Here is a 17,913-nt window from a genome sequence, read left to right on the forward strand (position 1 = left end):
GGAGTTGGCATTAATGAAGTAAAATAAAATGACATTCGCCAGCATTGAAGAAAATATAAACAGCAGAAGAGTGCAAATGTGTCTTAACTTATGGGTCAGACCTGATGGAGAGCATTTCTCAGAACTAGATCCAAGGTCTGTGGAGGACCGGCTTGGTCTCCCGATTCATTGCAGTGTAGAACAGCTCCCAGCCCCACAGGAGCCGGGACTCTGAGGGCGCTAAGCGGGGCTTGGAGGTTGGAGCACGGTTTAGTCCCATGATCCTTAAATAGAAGTGGTTCCATAGACGGAACCAGTTCCAGATCCGTAAACGGAAGTGGTTCCATAAACAGAACTGGATCCTTAAGCGGAACTGGTTCCCTAAACAGAACTGGGTCTGAGAACAGAACTTGGGACTGGTTTCGAGAATGGAACCAACTTCATGCTCCCACACAAAACTAGACCTCACTTCCCACCTACATTAAAGATACACATACAAACTGCACTTTTACAGCCAAATTAAAAACACGGTTTGCAGACAACTACACCTGGACACACTCACCTGTGTCTGTGGGTTATTTGTGTCATGATCATGGATGCTTTGTGTCCATATATGATGTCTGTTTGCATCCTTGTCTGTGATCCTTTGCTGATGTATTATGTGTGATTCTATTGTATGTGCTGCTTTTGTATGTTTGAATTATATGTGCTGTCTCTGTATGACTAGACTGATGCTTTACTGTTCTTTTATCTTTGTTAGGGACTGAGCAGTAAGACAACCAGGAGACAGGTGTGGGTTTTATTCACCCAAAATTATTTAATAAATTGTTATAAATGATAGTTTTAACAATTAAGTATATAAAAGAGGTACACATAACACAACTTTGCACAAAAATAATAGCAACTAGGGCTGAGAAAAAGCACTGATGCATCAAACAAACCGACAAAAACGGACCCACCAAAAGGAGACACAGGGGGAGCATATATACAGGGTGTCCCATAAGTCTCCATACATAGGAGACATAATACATTCCATACATATATGGTTCTGTTGCACACTCGGACACAAACTGAGTTCCAGGTGTGCATGAGTTTTTCCCAAAAAGTTTTACTTATTTCCGTGCAGCACATTACACATACACTTCAGACATTTTTTTCTGCTAACTCCCCATGATTCTCTTCCTGTTCCACCTGAGGACCCCCTCCGGACCACCGCCCCCACGATGCCTGTATCAAACTATATTAGCGTGCCCAAAAATATGCCTAACATATGATAGCTGCTACTGTAAATAATAAAACAATTAAACAAAATAATAATGGGGGGTGACCAGTGTTCGTTAACATTGACATTAATTACTCAGGTTCCCACAGTTCTAACATGTATTTCTTTATATTTCTTCTTTATAGTTCTTCAGCAGTGGAGGACACGCATTGAAATGTGTTCCCGACAAAATGGCAGTCATATAGAGCATATTATATAAATAAAAATGGTTTATGTCAAGAAACATTTATTTTTCCTATCTATGGAGACTTATGGGACACCCTGTAGTTACTTGGCCAAACCATTAAACAAAACAGGGAAACCAAAATGGACACCAACTATAACTAAATATATCTGAAGCTTTGGCCACATTAAATCCCCCTGTGACAGACCTACCCACAGATTTTCACTGATGTTCCAGTCTGGGACTGTGAGGTGCGTTCAAAACCTTCAGCTGGAGTCTCCGAGGTTGTCCATGGTGGATTTACAGATAGAGTTCACATCATCATCCTGTTGTGAAATCCATCCTCTTTGACAGTGTTCATTTGCTGGATTTTGCTGCAGTGGTTTGGATTTGATTGTTTGCATTTTCTTTGGTTTGGAGGACAGACTGTCATCACAGAGCAACAAACACAAGAAATACAATAATGAAGAGTGTAAAAGCACAGTTTGAGTGCTTTAAAGTGTGTACGTTTCTATTGTATTTACCTGTTTCATATGTTCAAGAGGAATAAGATCAAGCCTCAGTTTTGTAGTTGGACTTGATAAATAGAAACACACACACAACAGAACAATCAAACAGCTGCTTCAGCTTCTGCATCTTCTCTTACTGGAGGAAACTGATATGTGATCTGAGATCTGTCTGCAGATGAGACACAGCACAGAGACACACCTGACCTCTGTCCTGCAACTGAACTCTGACCTTTGACCTTCAGCACCACTGTTTTCATTCTCAGGAGGACTCCATGTCTGATGACTTCACATACATATCTTCCAGAGTTGTCCTGTTGGAGGTCATTCAGGGTCAGACTGCAGTCTCCAGTCGTCCATGGGTCTTCATTCATCTTTGTTCTGTTTTTGTATCTATCGTCCTGTTCACCAAGTTGAGCTGACTCCTTCTCATACACATGGACACATATGTATTCCTGGTCAGGAGTATAGTACGTCCACTCCACTCTGGCGTCCTGAGGCAGGTCAGGGGTCGTTCTGAAGGGCAGCAGGGCTGACCCTGCCCCCTCCTCCACCTCCACCTGTTGAACTGGGAGGAAACATGACATCAACATGAGACAGTTTATTATCATCAAATCTTCTATGATGAGGAAAATCAGCCTCTGTAAAAGGAAAAGACTGAATAATTGCTCAACTTCAGTTCTGTGACCAGGAACAGCAGAGAAGGCTGATTAGACGACTACAACCACAAATCCATGGTGGTCTAAACTGGCTCTAGGACACAGAATGCTCCTGTCCAGGTGGGGAAGGAGGCGGAGCTGTGGCAGATGGTTCAGAGGTACAGACTGGACCTGGGCTCTGGAACTCATCTCCTCAAGGGTGCTGGGACTCTTTTTTTTTTTTTTTAATTCAGGAGTTGTTCAGGGTGAGAGGTGTGGAGCAGGTGTGGAGCAGGTGTGGGTTCCTCCACCTGCTCCACACCTCTGGTAGAGCTCTGGCTCAGTGGCTTTATGTTGGAGTTCACCCCATTGAATGAGAGGGTGGAGCTTCAGTTCAGGAACAGGTTGAGACTGTTGTCTGTCCCAGGTGGACCCTGCTGGCCTTCTTGGAGTCTGGTGGTGGTGTGCTGGAAGGCACTCCCCTCAGGGACTCCACTGTTCTACTGAGAAACTTCTACATTCACAGGGGCAATGACGATGAGACCGTGAGGAGTGTGACTGGGAGGACTGGTCTGGATCTGAACCTGGGGGTTTTTCTATTATTAAACCTCTGGACAAGTCACAGTTTGTCTAGAACTAACACTTTGTCACAACAGTGTTATTAAGTACATGTGGCACAAGGTGTTCTGGGCAGGTCCAACGAGGACGAAACCTCTGGAATATCTAGGAAATGATATATGACACAGCTGGACAGGGATGGATGGATGGACGGATTATCCAGTCTGATTAAAAATACTAAAATATATATCATTAAAATCTGCTCCATGAGTAACTCCACATTGTGCTCTTTGTGATTGTGGAGGTTGGACAGAGAAAGAAGGGCTCAGTGTTCTAGAAGTAGGAATGACCTGTGTCTACAGTACTGACCTTTGACCTCCAGACGCACTCGTTTCCTCCTCAGGATCTGCTCGTCTCTGTTGTAGACGGTGCAGGTGTAGATCTTAGTGTCGTGGTCTGTGGGGTGTTTCAGGGTCAGACTGAGGTCTCCAGTTCTCAGTGGGTCTTCTTTCATCTCTGTTCTGTTTCTGTATATATTGTGCTGTTCATTAGTTCTGTCAGAGCCGTCCTCATACACATGGACCTTCCTGTTATAGACTGTCCACTCCACTGTGACCTGACTGACGAAGACTGTGGTTTTCCAGGGCAGCAGGACAGACTCCTTCTCTGAATCCACCTCCACCTGTTGGACTGAGAACAACACCCATCCCATCAGACAACAGTAGAGGAAAACATCTGCCATGGATCCAGTTCTAAGTGATGATCTAATCAGCAGCAGAACCAAGTACTTCTGTGTGTGTCTGAAGTTTTTAGTCTGTTTCTGAATGTCCTCAGGATCACAGCAGTTCCAGTTCAGTCTCAGACTGCCCTGCTGGTATGTTATCTGTCATATGTTATGGATGACTGCTACTAAAATGTCTTTTCAACAGATGTGTGAATAACTCCAGTTTCATCTGTAGATGTGCTTCAATCTGGATAATTGATTGGATTTGCTCCATGCTGTATTCACAGGTGGTTTCCTCAGATGTTTGTGATTTTGGGGAAATAATAAATAATAGGAGTGACTCAATGAGGGTTCAGCCAATAACCTTACTCCTTTTATATGATCCAGTTTGATTTGAAAGTAACTGTGAGGATATTAAACATCAATAAAGACAATGTCGCACAAGGAAACTTTAACCAACAAACCACAGAGTAAAATGAGAATTAATAAAAGTGTGGCATTCCATCAAAGCCAGTTTATACAAAGGTGTTGAAGAAGTGGTTTCAACAATTTGAACAGAAAAGACCAGAAGGAATGACAAGAAAGACTGACACTAGTGAAGGACTGGGAGGTTTTTTGGGTCCCCCTAAGAGAGGGGGAGCAGAGTTCAGTTGGTTCTCTGAGTCTACAAGTTCACCACTAGGAGGGAGTAAATATCACCAACTTCACCTTTAATACATCAGTTTTTAACAACACTTTAAACATAATTTAATGTACAACATGAGAGAAAACATTATTTTTGAAAACAGTCACTAATGGGTGTTGGGTTGGAATTCCACCTCCTTTTTCACAGCACACAGTCTTAAATCAGACTTCATAAAAACCTAAACCTGCTGGTGGTGGCCTTTCTCAGACCAGGTCCTCTGGCTTCCTCCCACCATCCACACACATGCATTTTTATGGGTTAATAGGTGAATCTAAATCCAAAGAATGTGACAGTGAATGGTTTTCGGTCTCTACATGTTAGCGCTGACCTAGACATATTCCGAGTTAACCATGCATTTCCTTGTTGGTAGTCAGGAAAGGCCCTGGTATCCCTGCAACCCTCCAGAGGATTCAACAGTTTGGAAAATGAAGGAATATTTCTGCTGTTGTGTCAAAGTACTGCAGAAACAAACCCATAAGTTAATGCTATCATCCTGATCTATATAGTGTTAATGTGAGACTTTATGTAAAATATTTGACAAATTAAATTTTACTTTGGAATGTCAGGAAAAAATAAGGACATTTTTCAGAGTTTTGAAAGAGCAATGTATGTCATTTTAATCTAATGAATGTTGCAGTGTTTGTGGTTTCCCTTCAGCACACTGACCTGTATGTAGAGGACTGAGCCACGTCTAGAATGCTGACTCTAAGAAGGGCTCAGTGTTCTAGAACTAGGAATGACCTGTATCTACAGCACTGACCTTTGACCTTCAGATGCATTTGTTTCCTCCTCAGGATCTGCTTGTCTCTGTTGTAGACGGTGCAGGTGTAGATGTTAGTATCGTGGTCTGTGGGGTGTTTCAGGGTCAGACTGAGGTCTCCAGTTCTCAGTCGGTCTGCTTTCATCTCTGTTCTGTTTTGGTATTCATTGTCCTGTTTATTAGTTCTGTCAGAGCCGTCCTCATACACATGCACCTTCCTGTTTTCATAGTTCGTCCACTCCACTGCGAGCTGACTGGCGTTCTCTATATGTAATGTGGTTTTCCAGGGCAGCAGGACAAACTCCTCCCCCTCCTCCACCTCCACCTGTTGGACTGAGAACAACACCCATACCATCAGACAACAGTAGAGGAAAACATCTGCCATGGATCCAGTTCTCAGTCCTATTTGTTCAGTCTGTGTTGAATCATCAGCAGAACCCACTGCTTATTAAACTGTTAACTCCTATTCTCAGTTCAGCTACATTGGACATTTCTGTCTGATAATCCAGACACCTTTAGTTTTCTCATCTTCTGTCTACAGCACTGACCTTTGACCTCCAGCACCACTTGTTTTTCCTTTAGGACCTTGTTTTTGTTGTAGATGATGCATACATAGCTGTTGGTGTCCCGGGCCGTTGGGTTTTTCAGGGTTAAACTGAAGTCTCCAGTTCTCAGACAGTGTGTCTTCATCTCTGTTCTGTCTGTGTAATCCTGGTCCTGTTTATCAGGTTCTCCAGAGCCGTACTTTTGCACAATGAGCCTATCGTTGTCTAAGTCCCTCCACATAACGCTGATCTGTCTGGAGTTCTTTATCAGGTGAGCTATAGTTTTACATGGCAGCAGGACAGACTCCTCCCCTGAATCCACCTTCACCTGTTGGACTGAGAACAAACAAATAAAAAAGTAGACACCTCACTGGCTGGCCTGCTGTACTGTGTTTTGTTCCAACATAATCTCATTATGAACCAAACATATACAGTAGTGGACAGCATTGTCTTAGAAGCACGGCAGCTCATTAAATGAACACCCAAAACTGTGTATGTCTAATATGCAGGTAGTGAAAGCACAGTGAAGAGCTCCAGAGGTCAAACAAAAGGCTGCAGCTGCACTGGTTCAGAGGCAGCATTTCCACCCCTTCACTTCTATGACAAATGTTCCAGCTCAAATACATTCTCCTTGTGCTAGCAAAGAGCAGGTGCACAACAAGGACCAGTTATCTGTCTGAGGAAAAGCTAAACCACCTGTCTACTTACATCAAATTAGGATCTTCATATTGGTCTGTTTAGATGGGGGGATTTCGGCCCGTCAAAGGGTCCAATCCAGACCATGGGAAGAATTTACGAATATCAAATGTGTCATACTCGTTTTAGCTCAGGGGATACATACAGTCCAATTTGAATACAAGTGGGTCAGACCAGTACAAATACACTGTTGCTAATGAGGTTGGAACAATTCAGTTTTCAGACATGTTCCTCTTTTTATTCCCATTTAATCCCTTTTGACCCAGTACAATGATTACATACTGAGTCCCAGTTACACCTTATCTATCAAGGGTAAATCATATTTCACATGAAAAAATACTGTATTCTTATTTTACTGGAAACAGTGTAATAACATTATAACTTATAGATGGTGATATTCCGCCTGTTACTAAATGTCTTGAGTGTTCGTAGATCCACTGTGATCTGTAAATTGTAATGTACATCTGTAAATGATAAGATGACACATTTTACTGTTGAAATTGTATACTTATTTTTGTGGTTGTACAGGGTTGTTCAGGTTATTCACATTTTCATTCTGCAATTCTACATTTTTCACACTATAACAAAGAGAAAAATCTAGAGTTGATATTTTTTACAGTGTTATTATGCTAATATTTTGCTGGTGCAGCCTGATTCAGATCAAACTGGGCTGAATGTGTGTGACAGCCCTGGTTTAGACACAAAGGTCCAGGTGTTTTAATGCCTCTTCTATTATTGTGGAAGAAATAAATGACTGTATCATCTGTAAGTTTGGTGTGTACATTAAATATTATGGTCCACTTGCTGTTGATGAATAAATGATTAGAACTTAATTTTTACTAACGTCATTTAAAAAGGTAGTGAAGCAGTTTAAGGGGGCTTTCACATCAAAGGTGTTTGTTTGCTTTAAATAGACCAGTTTGTTTTCCTCTGATAATCTGGTTCATTTGGGGACGTGTGAACACGCAACTGAACTTGAATGTTGAAACCCCTGTTGAATCAAACTGAGTCCCTGATCAAACATAATCCCCAAACAAACCAATTCCCACAAACCAATTCCCCGATCAAACTAAGTTCCCAATTGAACGGAGTCACACATCGAAGCAAGTCCCCGATCAAATTGAGTCCCCAGTCAAACTGAGCCCCCAATTGAACTGAGTCCCCAATGGAACCAAGTCTACCAGAATATTAGGTCTGAAAAAGACTTAAGACACCAGTTGGACTGTTGTTTTTTTCTGTGTACTGTAAAATTATACACATTATCTGAAGCATTTCTCTGATCAGTCCACTGTGACTCCTGACTGTCGACCTCCTCAGCAGCGACTACACACACATACATTACAATCCCAAATTTGGTATGTAGGTTTCTATATGTATGAGTGACAGTCTGCTTCTATAATCACAAGAAAAACATGATGAAGAACAGCACAATGGGTTGTGTAGTAACAGACGTGACATACCTGACAGAAAATACCCTCGAAAAATAAATAAAAGTCCAAGAAGGATTAGAAGAAGAACAGCAAAGACAACCAGGAGAGCTCTGGCCCAGGCTGGAAAACCTTCAGTGGATGACAAAACACCAACATGAACTCAAGCTAAGACATGATCATATGATGATGTGTCAATCAAATCCTAACAAATCTTGAAAGACATTATCATCCATCCATCCATTATCTGCCACTTATCCGGGGCCGGGTCGCAGGGGCAACAGTCTAAGCAGGGATGCCCAGACTTCCCTCTCCCCAGACACCTCCTCCAGCTCTTCTGGGGGGACCCCGAGGCGTTCCCAGGCCAGCCGAGAGACATAGTCTCTCCAACATGTCCTAGGGTCTTCCCCGAGGCCTCCTCTCAGCAGGACATGCCCGGAACACCTCTCCAGGGAGGCGTCCAGAAGGATCTGAAACAGATGTCTGATCCACCTCAGCTGACCCCTCTCGATGTGGAAGAGCAGTGGCTCTACTCTGAGCTCTTCCCTGGTGACTGAGCTCCTCCCCCTATCCCTAAGGGTGCGCCCAGCCACCCTACGGAGGAAACTCATTTCGACCGCGTGTATTCGGGATTTTGTCCTTTCGGTCATGACCCAAAGCTCATGACCATAGGTGAGGGTAGGAACGTAGATTGACCAGTAAATCGAGAACTTTGCCTCTCGGCTCAGCTCCTTCTTCACCACGACAGACCGATACAACGACTGCATCACTGCAGACGCTGCACCGATCCGTCTGTCAGTCTCACGCTCCATCCTTCCCTCACTCGTGAACAAGAGCCCAAGATACTTAAGCTCCTCCACTTGGTGCAAAGACTCTCCACCGACCTGGAGAGGGCAGACCACCTTTTTCTAGTCGAGAACCATGGCCTCGGATTTGGAGGTGCTGATCCCCATCCCACTCGCTTCACACTTGGCTGCAAACCACCCCAGGGCACACTGAAGGTCCAGGTTCGACGAGGCCAACAGGACAACGTCATCTGCAAAAAGCAGAGATGAAATCCTGTGGTCCCCAAACTGGACCCCCTCCGGCCCCTGGCTGTGCCTAGAAATTCTGTCCATAAAAATTATGAACAGAACCGGTGACAGAGGGCAGCCCTGCCAGAGTCCAACATGCACCTGGAACAGGTCTGACTTACTGCTGGCAATGCGAACCAGGCTCCTGCTTCGGTCATACAAGGACCGGACTGCCCTCAGCAGAGGGCCCCAGACCCCAAGACATTATCAGGTACCCTAAAACCTGCTTGATATGAAGTTGAAAAGAAAGATGTGTATTATTCTGTGTACCTGTTTGACACTTGGTCATATGAAAGAGCCAGAGTTGATGAGGTGGAGTATTGACTGTAGTATTGAGTATTGATAAGTAGCATTGAAAGAAAGAGTATGGAAAAGTGTCTTTTCTACATCAGTATGAAGTGGCATCAGGACATGGATCTCCATATTGAAAGTTTTGGACCCAGAAGTTAAGAGCTGCAACAGAAGGTGTGTGTTTTCAGATTGGAGCTGTTTCATGTGGTCTATCCCAGCACTGACCTTCGACCATCTGGAGCAGGACTTTAGACCTCAGGATGTCTCCTTCCCTGTAGACGGTGCAGATATACACACCTTCGTCTCTGTCTCTGAGGTATTTCAGAGTCAGACTCATGTCTCTGTTCATCTCTGTGCGGCCACAGTAATACCTGTCCTGTGTTTGAAGATCATCAGTTTTATTCCGGTACACATGAACCACCATCAGTTGTGGAACAAAGTGAGTCCAGTCCACTGTGGTGTCTTCAGGCAGATTGGCTGAGGCTTTACAAGGCAGCTGGATAGACTCCGCCCCCTGCAGGACCTCCACCTTCTCCTGGTCATCTGACAGGAAACAGACCACAATGATTATAACATACAATAAAGTCCTCTAGAACCTCAACAACACACATTGTTCACATTAAATGGAGAGGAACAAGAACAATCCAAGGTGTGTTCTCAGCAACAGATTGACCAAAAGTTCAGCTCAACCCTTCATCCTGAGCAGGTAAAAAAATGGTCTAAAACACTCAGTAGCTTCTGTGCAGAAACAGTCAGGTTGAAGTTGAACATGGATAATGAAGGTTGTGTTGAAAAAAAAACAACTGAAATGAGCTGAATACAAAGACAGATGTACGTGTGACCTTTGAGCTTTGTCTGCTGTAGTGGGTGTGGTTTGTATCTGACCTCTGACCTGTGTCTACTGTAGTGGGTGTGGTTTATATCTGACCTGCGTCTACTGTAGTGGGTGTGGTTTATATCTGACCTGTGTCTACTGCAGTGGGTGTGGTTTGTATCTGACCTCTGACCTGTGTCTACTGCAGTGGGTGTGGTTTGTATCTGACCTCTGACCTGTGTCTACTGCAGTGGGTGTGGTTTATATCTGACCTGCGTCTACTGTAGTGGGTGTGGTTTGTATCTGACCTCTGACCTGCGTCTACTGTAGTGGGTGTGGTTTATATCTGACCTGCGTCTACTGTAGTGGGTGTGGTTTGTATCTGACCTGTGTCTACTGCAGTGGGTGTGGTTTGTATCTGACCTCTGACCTGTGTCTACTGCAGTGGGTGTGGTTTGTATCTGACCTCTGACCTGTGTCTACTGCAGTGGGTGTGGTTTATATCTGACCTGCGTCTACTGTAGTGGGTGTGGTTTGTATCTGACCTCTGACCTGCGTCTACTGTAGTGGGTGTGGTTTGTATCTTACCCCTGACCTGTGTCTACTGTAGTGGGTGTGGTTTGTATCTGACCTCTGACCTTTGTCTACTATAGTGAGTGTGGTTTTTGTCTGACCTTTGACCTGCAGCTGTACTTGTGTCAGTCTCCATTCTTTAGTCTTCTTCCCCCTGTCTTCCCATTGGAGGTTACAGGTGTAGCTGCTGCTGTCAGACTGTTGTGGTTTCTTCAGAGTGAGGCTGAAGTCTCCAGAGTCCAGAGCGTTGGTCTTCATTGACGTGTGCTCACTGTAACGGTATTCCTCTTTGACATCGTCTTTAATCAGGTGAATGACTGTTTCATTGAGACCAGAGCGTCTCCAAACCACTGAAGGAACGTCTGGTAACAAGCCAGAATACTGGCAGGGCAGCAGGACCGACTCCATCCCCTCATACGCCTGCACCACTACAGCCAATGCATGCTGGGAAACTGAGGACAGACGCATAGACAGAGTGTTGATCTGTGAATGGGACCAGAAGAACCCAGGTGAGTCCTCCTCAGGTTCCTCCCTCTGTTGTTTATCATCCTTATCTGTTCCACACTCACATTAATAAGGATGGGATTTTACACATGAACTTTGGCCAAATTCGTCCTGTCATAACATACAGGCTGTGATTTGTTGGGGGGGGGTGCAGGAATCAACCCCCCCTCTGGTTTTTACATCCCTATTTCTGTTCAATGAATTTCATCGTTGGGGGGGCAACCAACCAATGTAAATAACAGCAGGTTGTGTCAGTTTCCTTCCACCTATATCCTCCATTACTGACACTAACATTCACCTGAATTCAGCTGTCGCAGTCTCAGAATTCGTGAACGTCCCCATGCACTGGGACGCTGTAAAGGGGAGGGGGGTGACAAATTCATGGGGCCCAGCATTTGTATGTCCAGTGGATACAGGTTAGAAGTTGTGAAAAATGTGTTTAAGATCCGCTTGATAATAGAGGAGTAGAACCAGGGAGTTGGACGTTGAAAGTACACTCTAAAAAATTATATGCTGGGTCATGTAAAAAAAGGATGTAACACTTGCCATTAAACATTTTAAGCTGTTTCAACTTGGCCATAATTGAGTAAATGCCACTAGACTTCTCTAGTTAGGCAAACTATTACTTTACAAACAACATGATTTCCTTTGTATTCTATAAGCTTAATTAAGTCGAACCAACTTAATTTTAATTGTGTAAAAACTACTCCATGCAAATTGTTACCTTATTTTTTGAGTAGGCCTAACTTACTTCTGTATGTCAGAATAACTTAGACATGGAACTCCCAGTTTCATGATCCAATTGTTTAATAAACCCCCATGCATCTTATTAACCAGAATAAGCTACAAGTTGTTTTTTCAGTCGCACACAATGCTATAGTCTCCATGTAATAAACAACATTAAAGTGTATTTATTAGGCAATAGGACATTACATCAAACAAAGTAATTACAAGTGTTGACAAACAGGAAAGGCATTGTTTGGCCTGTGGCTCTGACTCATTGTGCACTTCTATAAAAATACAAAAATAAACACAAAAAGGCCAATAAACATTAGCATGCACACATTAACTCCAAATTAACGATTAATGATTAAATACGGTTCCAGTGTCTGCTCAAGGTTAGGCATGGGCGTTAAATGGTTAAGGTTAGGGTTAGGGTATGGTTGGGGTTAGTTTTCAGTGGTAAATGCCCCTTGTGTGCACTGTGTGAACGTTCGTTGCTAAGCTAATGCTAACGCGAAAAGTTGACGGCAACTTTGTGAACTACCAGTGCGAGTAAACAATTGTGTGATTACGGTGTTGAATCATTCAACTGCCTGACATTCAATATCATTTTTGATGAATATTCACTACAAGAAGTTCTAAAATTATTTTATTTTGAGAGGAGGAGAAGAGGAGCTTCCTGTGGAGCTCCACTATCATGGCATCGCCCATTTGTTTGCAGGTAGACCTCTCCTCCTCAACTCAAACGGAGTGTCTTCACTAACACTAGCTCAAGAAGGACATTTTGTGGAGATAAAGATGTCAGCCATGGTACGCGGTGCCGTGCTGGGGTACCTGGCACCGAGCTGCGGCACCGCGGTGCCACAGCAAGTGGTTGGCACCGAGCTGTGGCACTAAGGCGCCACGGCACCTGGCACCGAGCCGTGGCACCGCAGTACCTTGCGGCACCAACCGAGGCGCTGCGGCCCCAACCTACCCCCACCTCGGCTGGGGCCGCGGCACCTCGGTTGGGGCCGCGAGGTGCTGTGGCACCTCGGCTGGTGCCGCGAGGTACCGCGGTACCGCGGTACCACGGCTCGGTGCCAGGTGCCGTGGCACTGCGGTGCCGCAGCTCGGTGCCACAGCTCGGTGCCAGGTACCCCAGCACGGCACCGCGTACCATGGCTGACATCTTTATCTCCACAAAATGTCCTTCTTGAGCTAGTGTTAGTGAAGACACTCCGTTTGAATTGAGGAGGAGAGGTCTACCTGCAAACAAATGGGCGATGCCATGATAGTGGAGCTCCACAGGAAGCTCCTCTTCTCCTCCTCTCAAAATAAAATAATTTTAGAACTTCTTGTAGTGAATATTCATCAAAAATGATATTGAATGTCAGGCAGTTGAACAATTCAACACCGTAATCACGCAATTGTTTACTCGCACTGGTAGTTCACAAAGTTGCCGTCAACTTTTCGCGTTAGCATTAGCTTAGCAATGAACCTTCACACAGTGCACACAAGGGGCATTTACCACTGAAAACTAACCCCAACCATACCCTAACCCTAACCTTAACCATTTAACGCCCATGCCTAACCTTGAGCAGACACTGGAACCGTATTTAATCATTTAACTGCTTTGCAAACTATATTAACGTAAATATCTATATTTTAAAATAACTTTATTTTTTAGCGCACGACCTCCACTTCCGGTGGGGTACTTCCTTAGCATTAGCCACATTAGCTGAAAGCCTTAAAATTTTTCAGCCTATCCTTTTATTTTTTGTGGTGGCCTTAATTTTAAAGCAAGATACCTTTCGGGTAAACAGCGCCCCCATAATTGAAAAGGTGGATGATGGTTTTTTTTTTCTTATAGTGGATATTTTTTTGGGCTGCTCTCTTTTTTTTTCTCATAGCAGATAATTTTTTTCACCTGTTCTTTTTTTTTCTTATAGTGAATAATGTTTTTGGGCTAGTAGATAATTTTTTTCGCCTGTTCTCTTTTTTTTCTTTTAGTGGATAATTTTTTTGGCTGGTCTCTTTTTTTTCTTATAGGGGATTTTTTTTTTACATCTAGTGGATAATTTTTTTTTAGGCTGTTCTCATTATTTTCTTACAGTGGATAATTTTTTTGGGCTGTTCTCTTTTTTTTCTTGTAGTAGATAATTTTCTTCATCTAGTGGATAATTTTTTTAGGCTGTTCTCTTTTTTTTCTTATAGTGGATAATTTTTTTGGGCTGTTCTCTTTTTTTTCTTGTAGTAGATAATTTTTTCATCTAGTGGATAATTTTTTTAGGCTGTTCTCTTTTCTTTTTCTTGTAGTAGATAATTTTTTTCGTCTAGTGGATAATTTTTTGGCCTGTTGCACCTCTGGGCCACCGTACATAACACCATTCGGCTTCCGTAAAACAAAATCTAACCAGACTAATGTTATAGTGGAATTGCTACATCAATTAGCTAAAAGTCTTACGTTACTAGCTTAAACGTTACCACCTCTAGCTGAGGAAAAGACTTTAGTGTGGTGTCAAAACCATTTCTTGTCATTTGTGTTGATAGTTATTAGCTGTTGTGAATAAAACTAAGCTAAATTCTACTTATCAAACCTTAAAGTTTAGTAAAGTTCTGTGCAAAATCGTGTTTCTCCCTTTCTTTTTCTGTGCTTCCCTCAGTTTCTCGTGGCAGGTGTGGTCTGTCAGTAAAACATGTCCAGGTACGTCAGCTTTGTACTCAGCTTTTAGAGGAAGTTTATAAGACTTTTGAGTTGTATTAACTTAATATGTTTCTATGTTAAGTTAAGGCTGAAATGTCTGTTCAAAATCGATATGTTACTATGTTAAGACTGTTTCCCTTATTTTTCATTTTGACCAACTTAATACAATAACTTATCAACTGATTACGATGCGTACATGTAACAAACTGAATTTTTTAAGCTGAAAAAGCTCTTGATTTTAAACTTAACTTCCTACCCCATGAATCATAAAGTTTCACTTTGGTTTCACACCAGCATTAGTAACAGACCACACCCCCACCTATCATATATTACTGCCCCCCCACCCCTTCTCCAAAAAAAAATAAAAATAAAAATCCCTCCTCTGTTGTTTTTTTGACAAATTGCACCCAGATAACATATATGTGATTGTTTGTATGAATCTTTTTCATATACAGTAGATCAGTCATTCAATCAGTGACCAGTGGTTTCACTCTCAAGTTATTTTCTTCATATTACCAATGAAATTAACTCTTTTCTTGTTCCTTTATCTGCCTTCAAATTATACACAGTTGGTCTTTTTTCCTCTGAGAAACATAGTCTGTGAAACATTTGATGTATTTGAGTAAAATGTCCCAAAAACCCTCAGAGTGAAGTGCATAGTACAGACATGTTCCACCACATGAGATGGGGGACGGCTGTTTTATGGTTTTCTTACCGTGGATGAGGATCCCAACCACCACCAACACTTTCATCTTCCTGCACAAAGTCCACAGTTGTAGTTGAATGTCCTCGGGACTGAAGGTACCCAGGCTTCAGAAGCACACAGGTGTGACTGGACCGCTTCCACTGAGCTCCACTGTGGACCGTTTCCACCTAAGAACCTTCTGGAATAGAATGGAAAACAGGCTGAGCAGCTTTGGACTGAAGAGTCTGGAAAGAGTTCACTCCAAGACTCTATTCTCTAATCTGAGGAACCAAACATTTCACAATCAAAACTGTTTGACAGAATGTGGATCAATAGGTTTCACACCCAGGTATTCACTTCCTGTTTGAGTTACTAGTGGAGTTTCCTCTGAAGGCTTCATTCACTGAAGATTTCAGGGTTTCCTCGGATCCAAACTTTACCGAACAGGTTGAGTTTGTGTCATTCTAATGTTTAACCCTTTATCTGGCAAGGGACCATTTTTGGTCATTTCCACATACATTATAAGGCAGTGATGGTAACAGTTCCAGTGAGGACAGTGAGTCAACAATCTGAGGTCCAATGTGGTCTCCAGGGTCTGTAAGGTCCAATGTGGTCTCCAGGGTCTGTCAGGTCCAATGTGGTCTCTAGGGTCTGTCAGGTCCAATGTGGTCTCTATGGTCTGTCAAGTCCAATGTGGTCTCCAGGGTCTGTAAGGTCCAATGTGGTCTCCAGGGTCTGTAAGGTCCAATGTGGTCTCACATGGGGGTCTAATGGAACAGGGGTCTGGACCAGGACACATGGGGGTCTAATGGGACAGGGGTCTGGACCAGGACACATGGGGGTCTAATGGAACAGGGGTCTGGACCAGCACTTATGTTGGTCTAATGGGACAGGGGTCTGGACCAGGACACATGGGGGTCTAATGGGACAGGGGTCTGGACCAGCACTTATGTTGGTCTAATGTTCTAAAAGTCATGTTCCTTTCATCTTTCGTGTGTTTTTCTTGTATTTTGGATCCTGGATCAATGGAAACACCAGGACACAATTGGAGAACCGGGTTCAGCTGTGATCACACACTAACAGGGTCGGTCTGGTTCTTACTGTGGCCCAGTTCCACTCTGCCGGTCCCCAGTCAGACTCGGCCCATTAAAGGTACGGGAGACTTTCATGACCAATTATTCCTCAAATCTGTCCATCCTCAGTCATATCCTCAGTATCATGAATCTGTCAGTCTGTCTGTCATTACTCAGCTGAATCTTTTCCTCACAGTCTGTGCGTTTCCATGACAACTTTTATTCCTGGTTTAATCTGATTAAAGGTTCGATCCTCTTTCAGATGTCCATGTAAACACCTTATTCCAGTTGAAAAAGAAAAGTTGGGATTAAATTTAAACCCAATTAAAGTCAGTGGTTTAATCCTCTTTTAACTGCGGTCTAAATTCCTCCTGGACATGTAAAGCCTTTATTCTGTTTGGACTTTATTCCTTCCATTCTGCACATGCTCAGTGTCTTGTCCTGCGGCGATGACGCACACATTCTGCGCTGGTGGAAGAATCTGCACTGCAGTCTAGTCTTCCCAAATCGTTCCAGTGGGCTATTCTGATGGGATCTACCAGCCTGGAAAACCCTGAAGGAACAGTTCAACACTGGCTTTGGATTCATTCATTTGTCATGAACTAATGAGTTCCACAAGTGGGACAAACAGTTTGAACTGCAGCCCTAACGTTAGCTTAGTTTAGCCTAGCTTAGCATAATGGCTTCATTCCTCTGGTCAGACGTAGCCAGGCTTTTAGAGGTGATTTGTAGTATTTTAGGAGTGATTTTGGTCTGTTCAGTTCTCCCTAATCATTCCTTTAGTCCGCTGGGGTCAATATGATCACAAACTGAGGCTCAGATCATGGTCATGTGACTTACTGCACTAATAAAATCTGGGGAAATAAAAACTAATCCAAAGCTAAAACGCTAAAGCAAAGCTAATTTAGCGCATGCATCCCTTCAACAAAAAGATTTTCCAACTTCCGTCAACACAACAGTCCACAGATTGTATGAGTGCAGTAAGCCGCAGATCTAAAGAAATAATTAGAGAGAATCGGATTTGACAAAATCACTGACAAAAGACGACAAATCACCTTTAAAAAACTGGCTACGTGTGACCATGGAAATGCAGTGACTATGCTAAGCTAAGCTAACAGAAGGGCTAAGCTAACAGAAGGGCTGCCAGAACAAGGCAACGTGAGCACTGCAGCACAAACCCTTCTGCTCACTGATCTACCTCATTAATACCTCATGTAAACCTTTATTCAGGTTTAACATTTCCATGGAAACAGAAGAGAAAATACTTTAGTTCTGTATTAATTTCTTCTGGAAAAATAAATCGGATTTAAAAATCATCATGTAACCGTACCTAGTGAACAGTTTCTTAGTTCCATCCACCAGAAACAAACAATGTGTTTACAAACAGAGCTGGGAGGGAACTCAGACATCTGAGGAATTTTGTGGCGACGTGCATTGTGGGAAATGGAGGTTCGCGCAGCCATCTGACAGCAGCAGCGCAACCATATGATATTATATGGATGAGACACAGAAACGGCTGAAACACGGA

General features: G+C 43.2%; 1 protein-coding gene across 7 annotated transcripts in view; it reads right to left on the bottom strand.

Moving 5' to 3' along the window:
• Positions 1 to 770: 770 nt before the first annotated feature.
• Positions 771 to 17,913, bottom strand: part of LOC115425620 (uncharacterized) — a 20,742-nt gene continuing 3,599 nt past the window's right edge. For 3 of the 7 annotated variants that reach the window (XM_030143269.1, XM_030143270.1, XM_030143267.1), the window contains exons 2-9: positions 15,343 to 15,511; positions 10,816 to 11,166; positions 9,553 to 9,870; positions 7,997 to 8,095; positions 5,844 to 6,176; positions 5,296 to 5,628; positions 3,496 to 3,816; positions 771 to 2,498 (exon numbers count right to left, since the gene is read on the bottom strand). In XM_030143269.1, the coding sequence (XP_029999129.1) occupies positions 2,035 to 2,498; positions 3,496 to 3,816; positions 5,296 to 5,628; positions 5,844 to 6,176; positions 7,997 to 8,095; positions 9,553 to 9,870; positions 10,816 to 11,166; positions 15,343 to 15,379 (2,256 nt within the window). In that variant the 5' untranslated portion in view covers positions 15,380 to 15,511 and the 3' untranslated portion in view covers positions 771 to 2,034. Of the gene's footprint in view, positions 2,499 to 3,495; positions 3,817 to 5,295; positions 5,629 to 5,843; positions 6,177 to 7,996; positions 8,096 to 9,552; positions 9,871 to 10,815; positions 11,198 to 15,342; positions 15,828 to 17,913 lie in introns of those variants that run through there. The other 4 variants (XR_003936255.1, XM_030143271.1, XM_030143268.1 and 1 more) reach the window with 4 other exon arrangements.

This window comes from Sphaeramia orbicularis, chromosome 9, assembly GCF_902148855.1.
Source record: "Sphaeramia orbicularis chromosome 9, fSphaOr1.1, whole genome shotgun sequence".
In the NCBI taxonomy this organism is placed as follows: Eukaryota; Metazoa; Chordata; class Actinopteri; order Kurtiformes; family Apogonidae; genus Sphaeramia; species Sphaeramia orbicularis.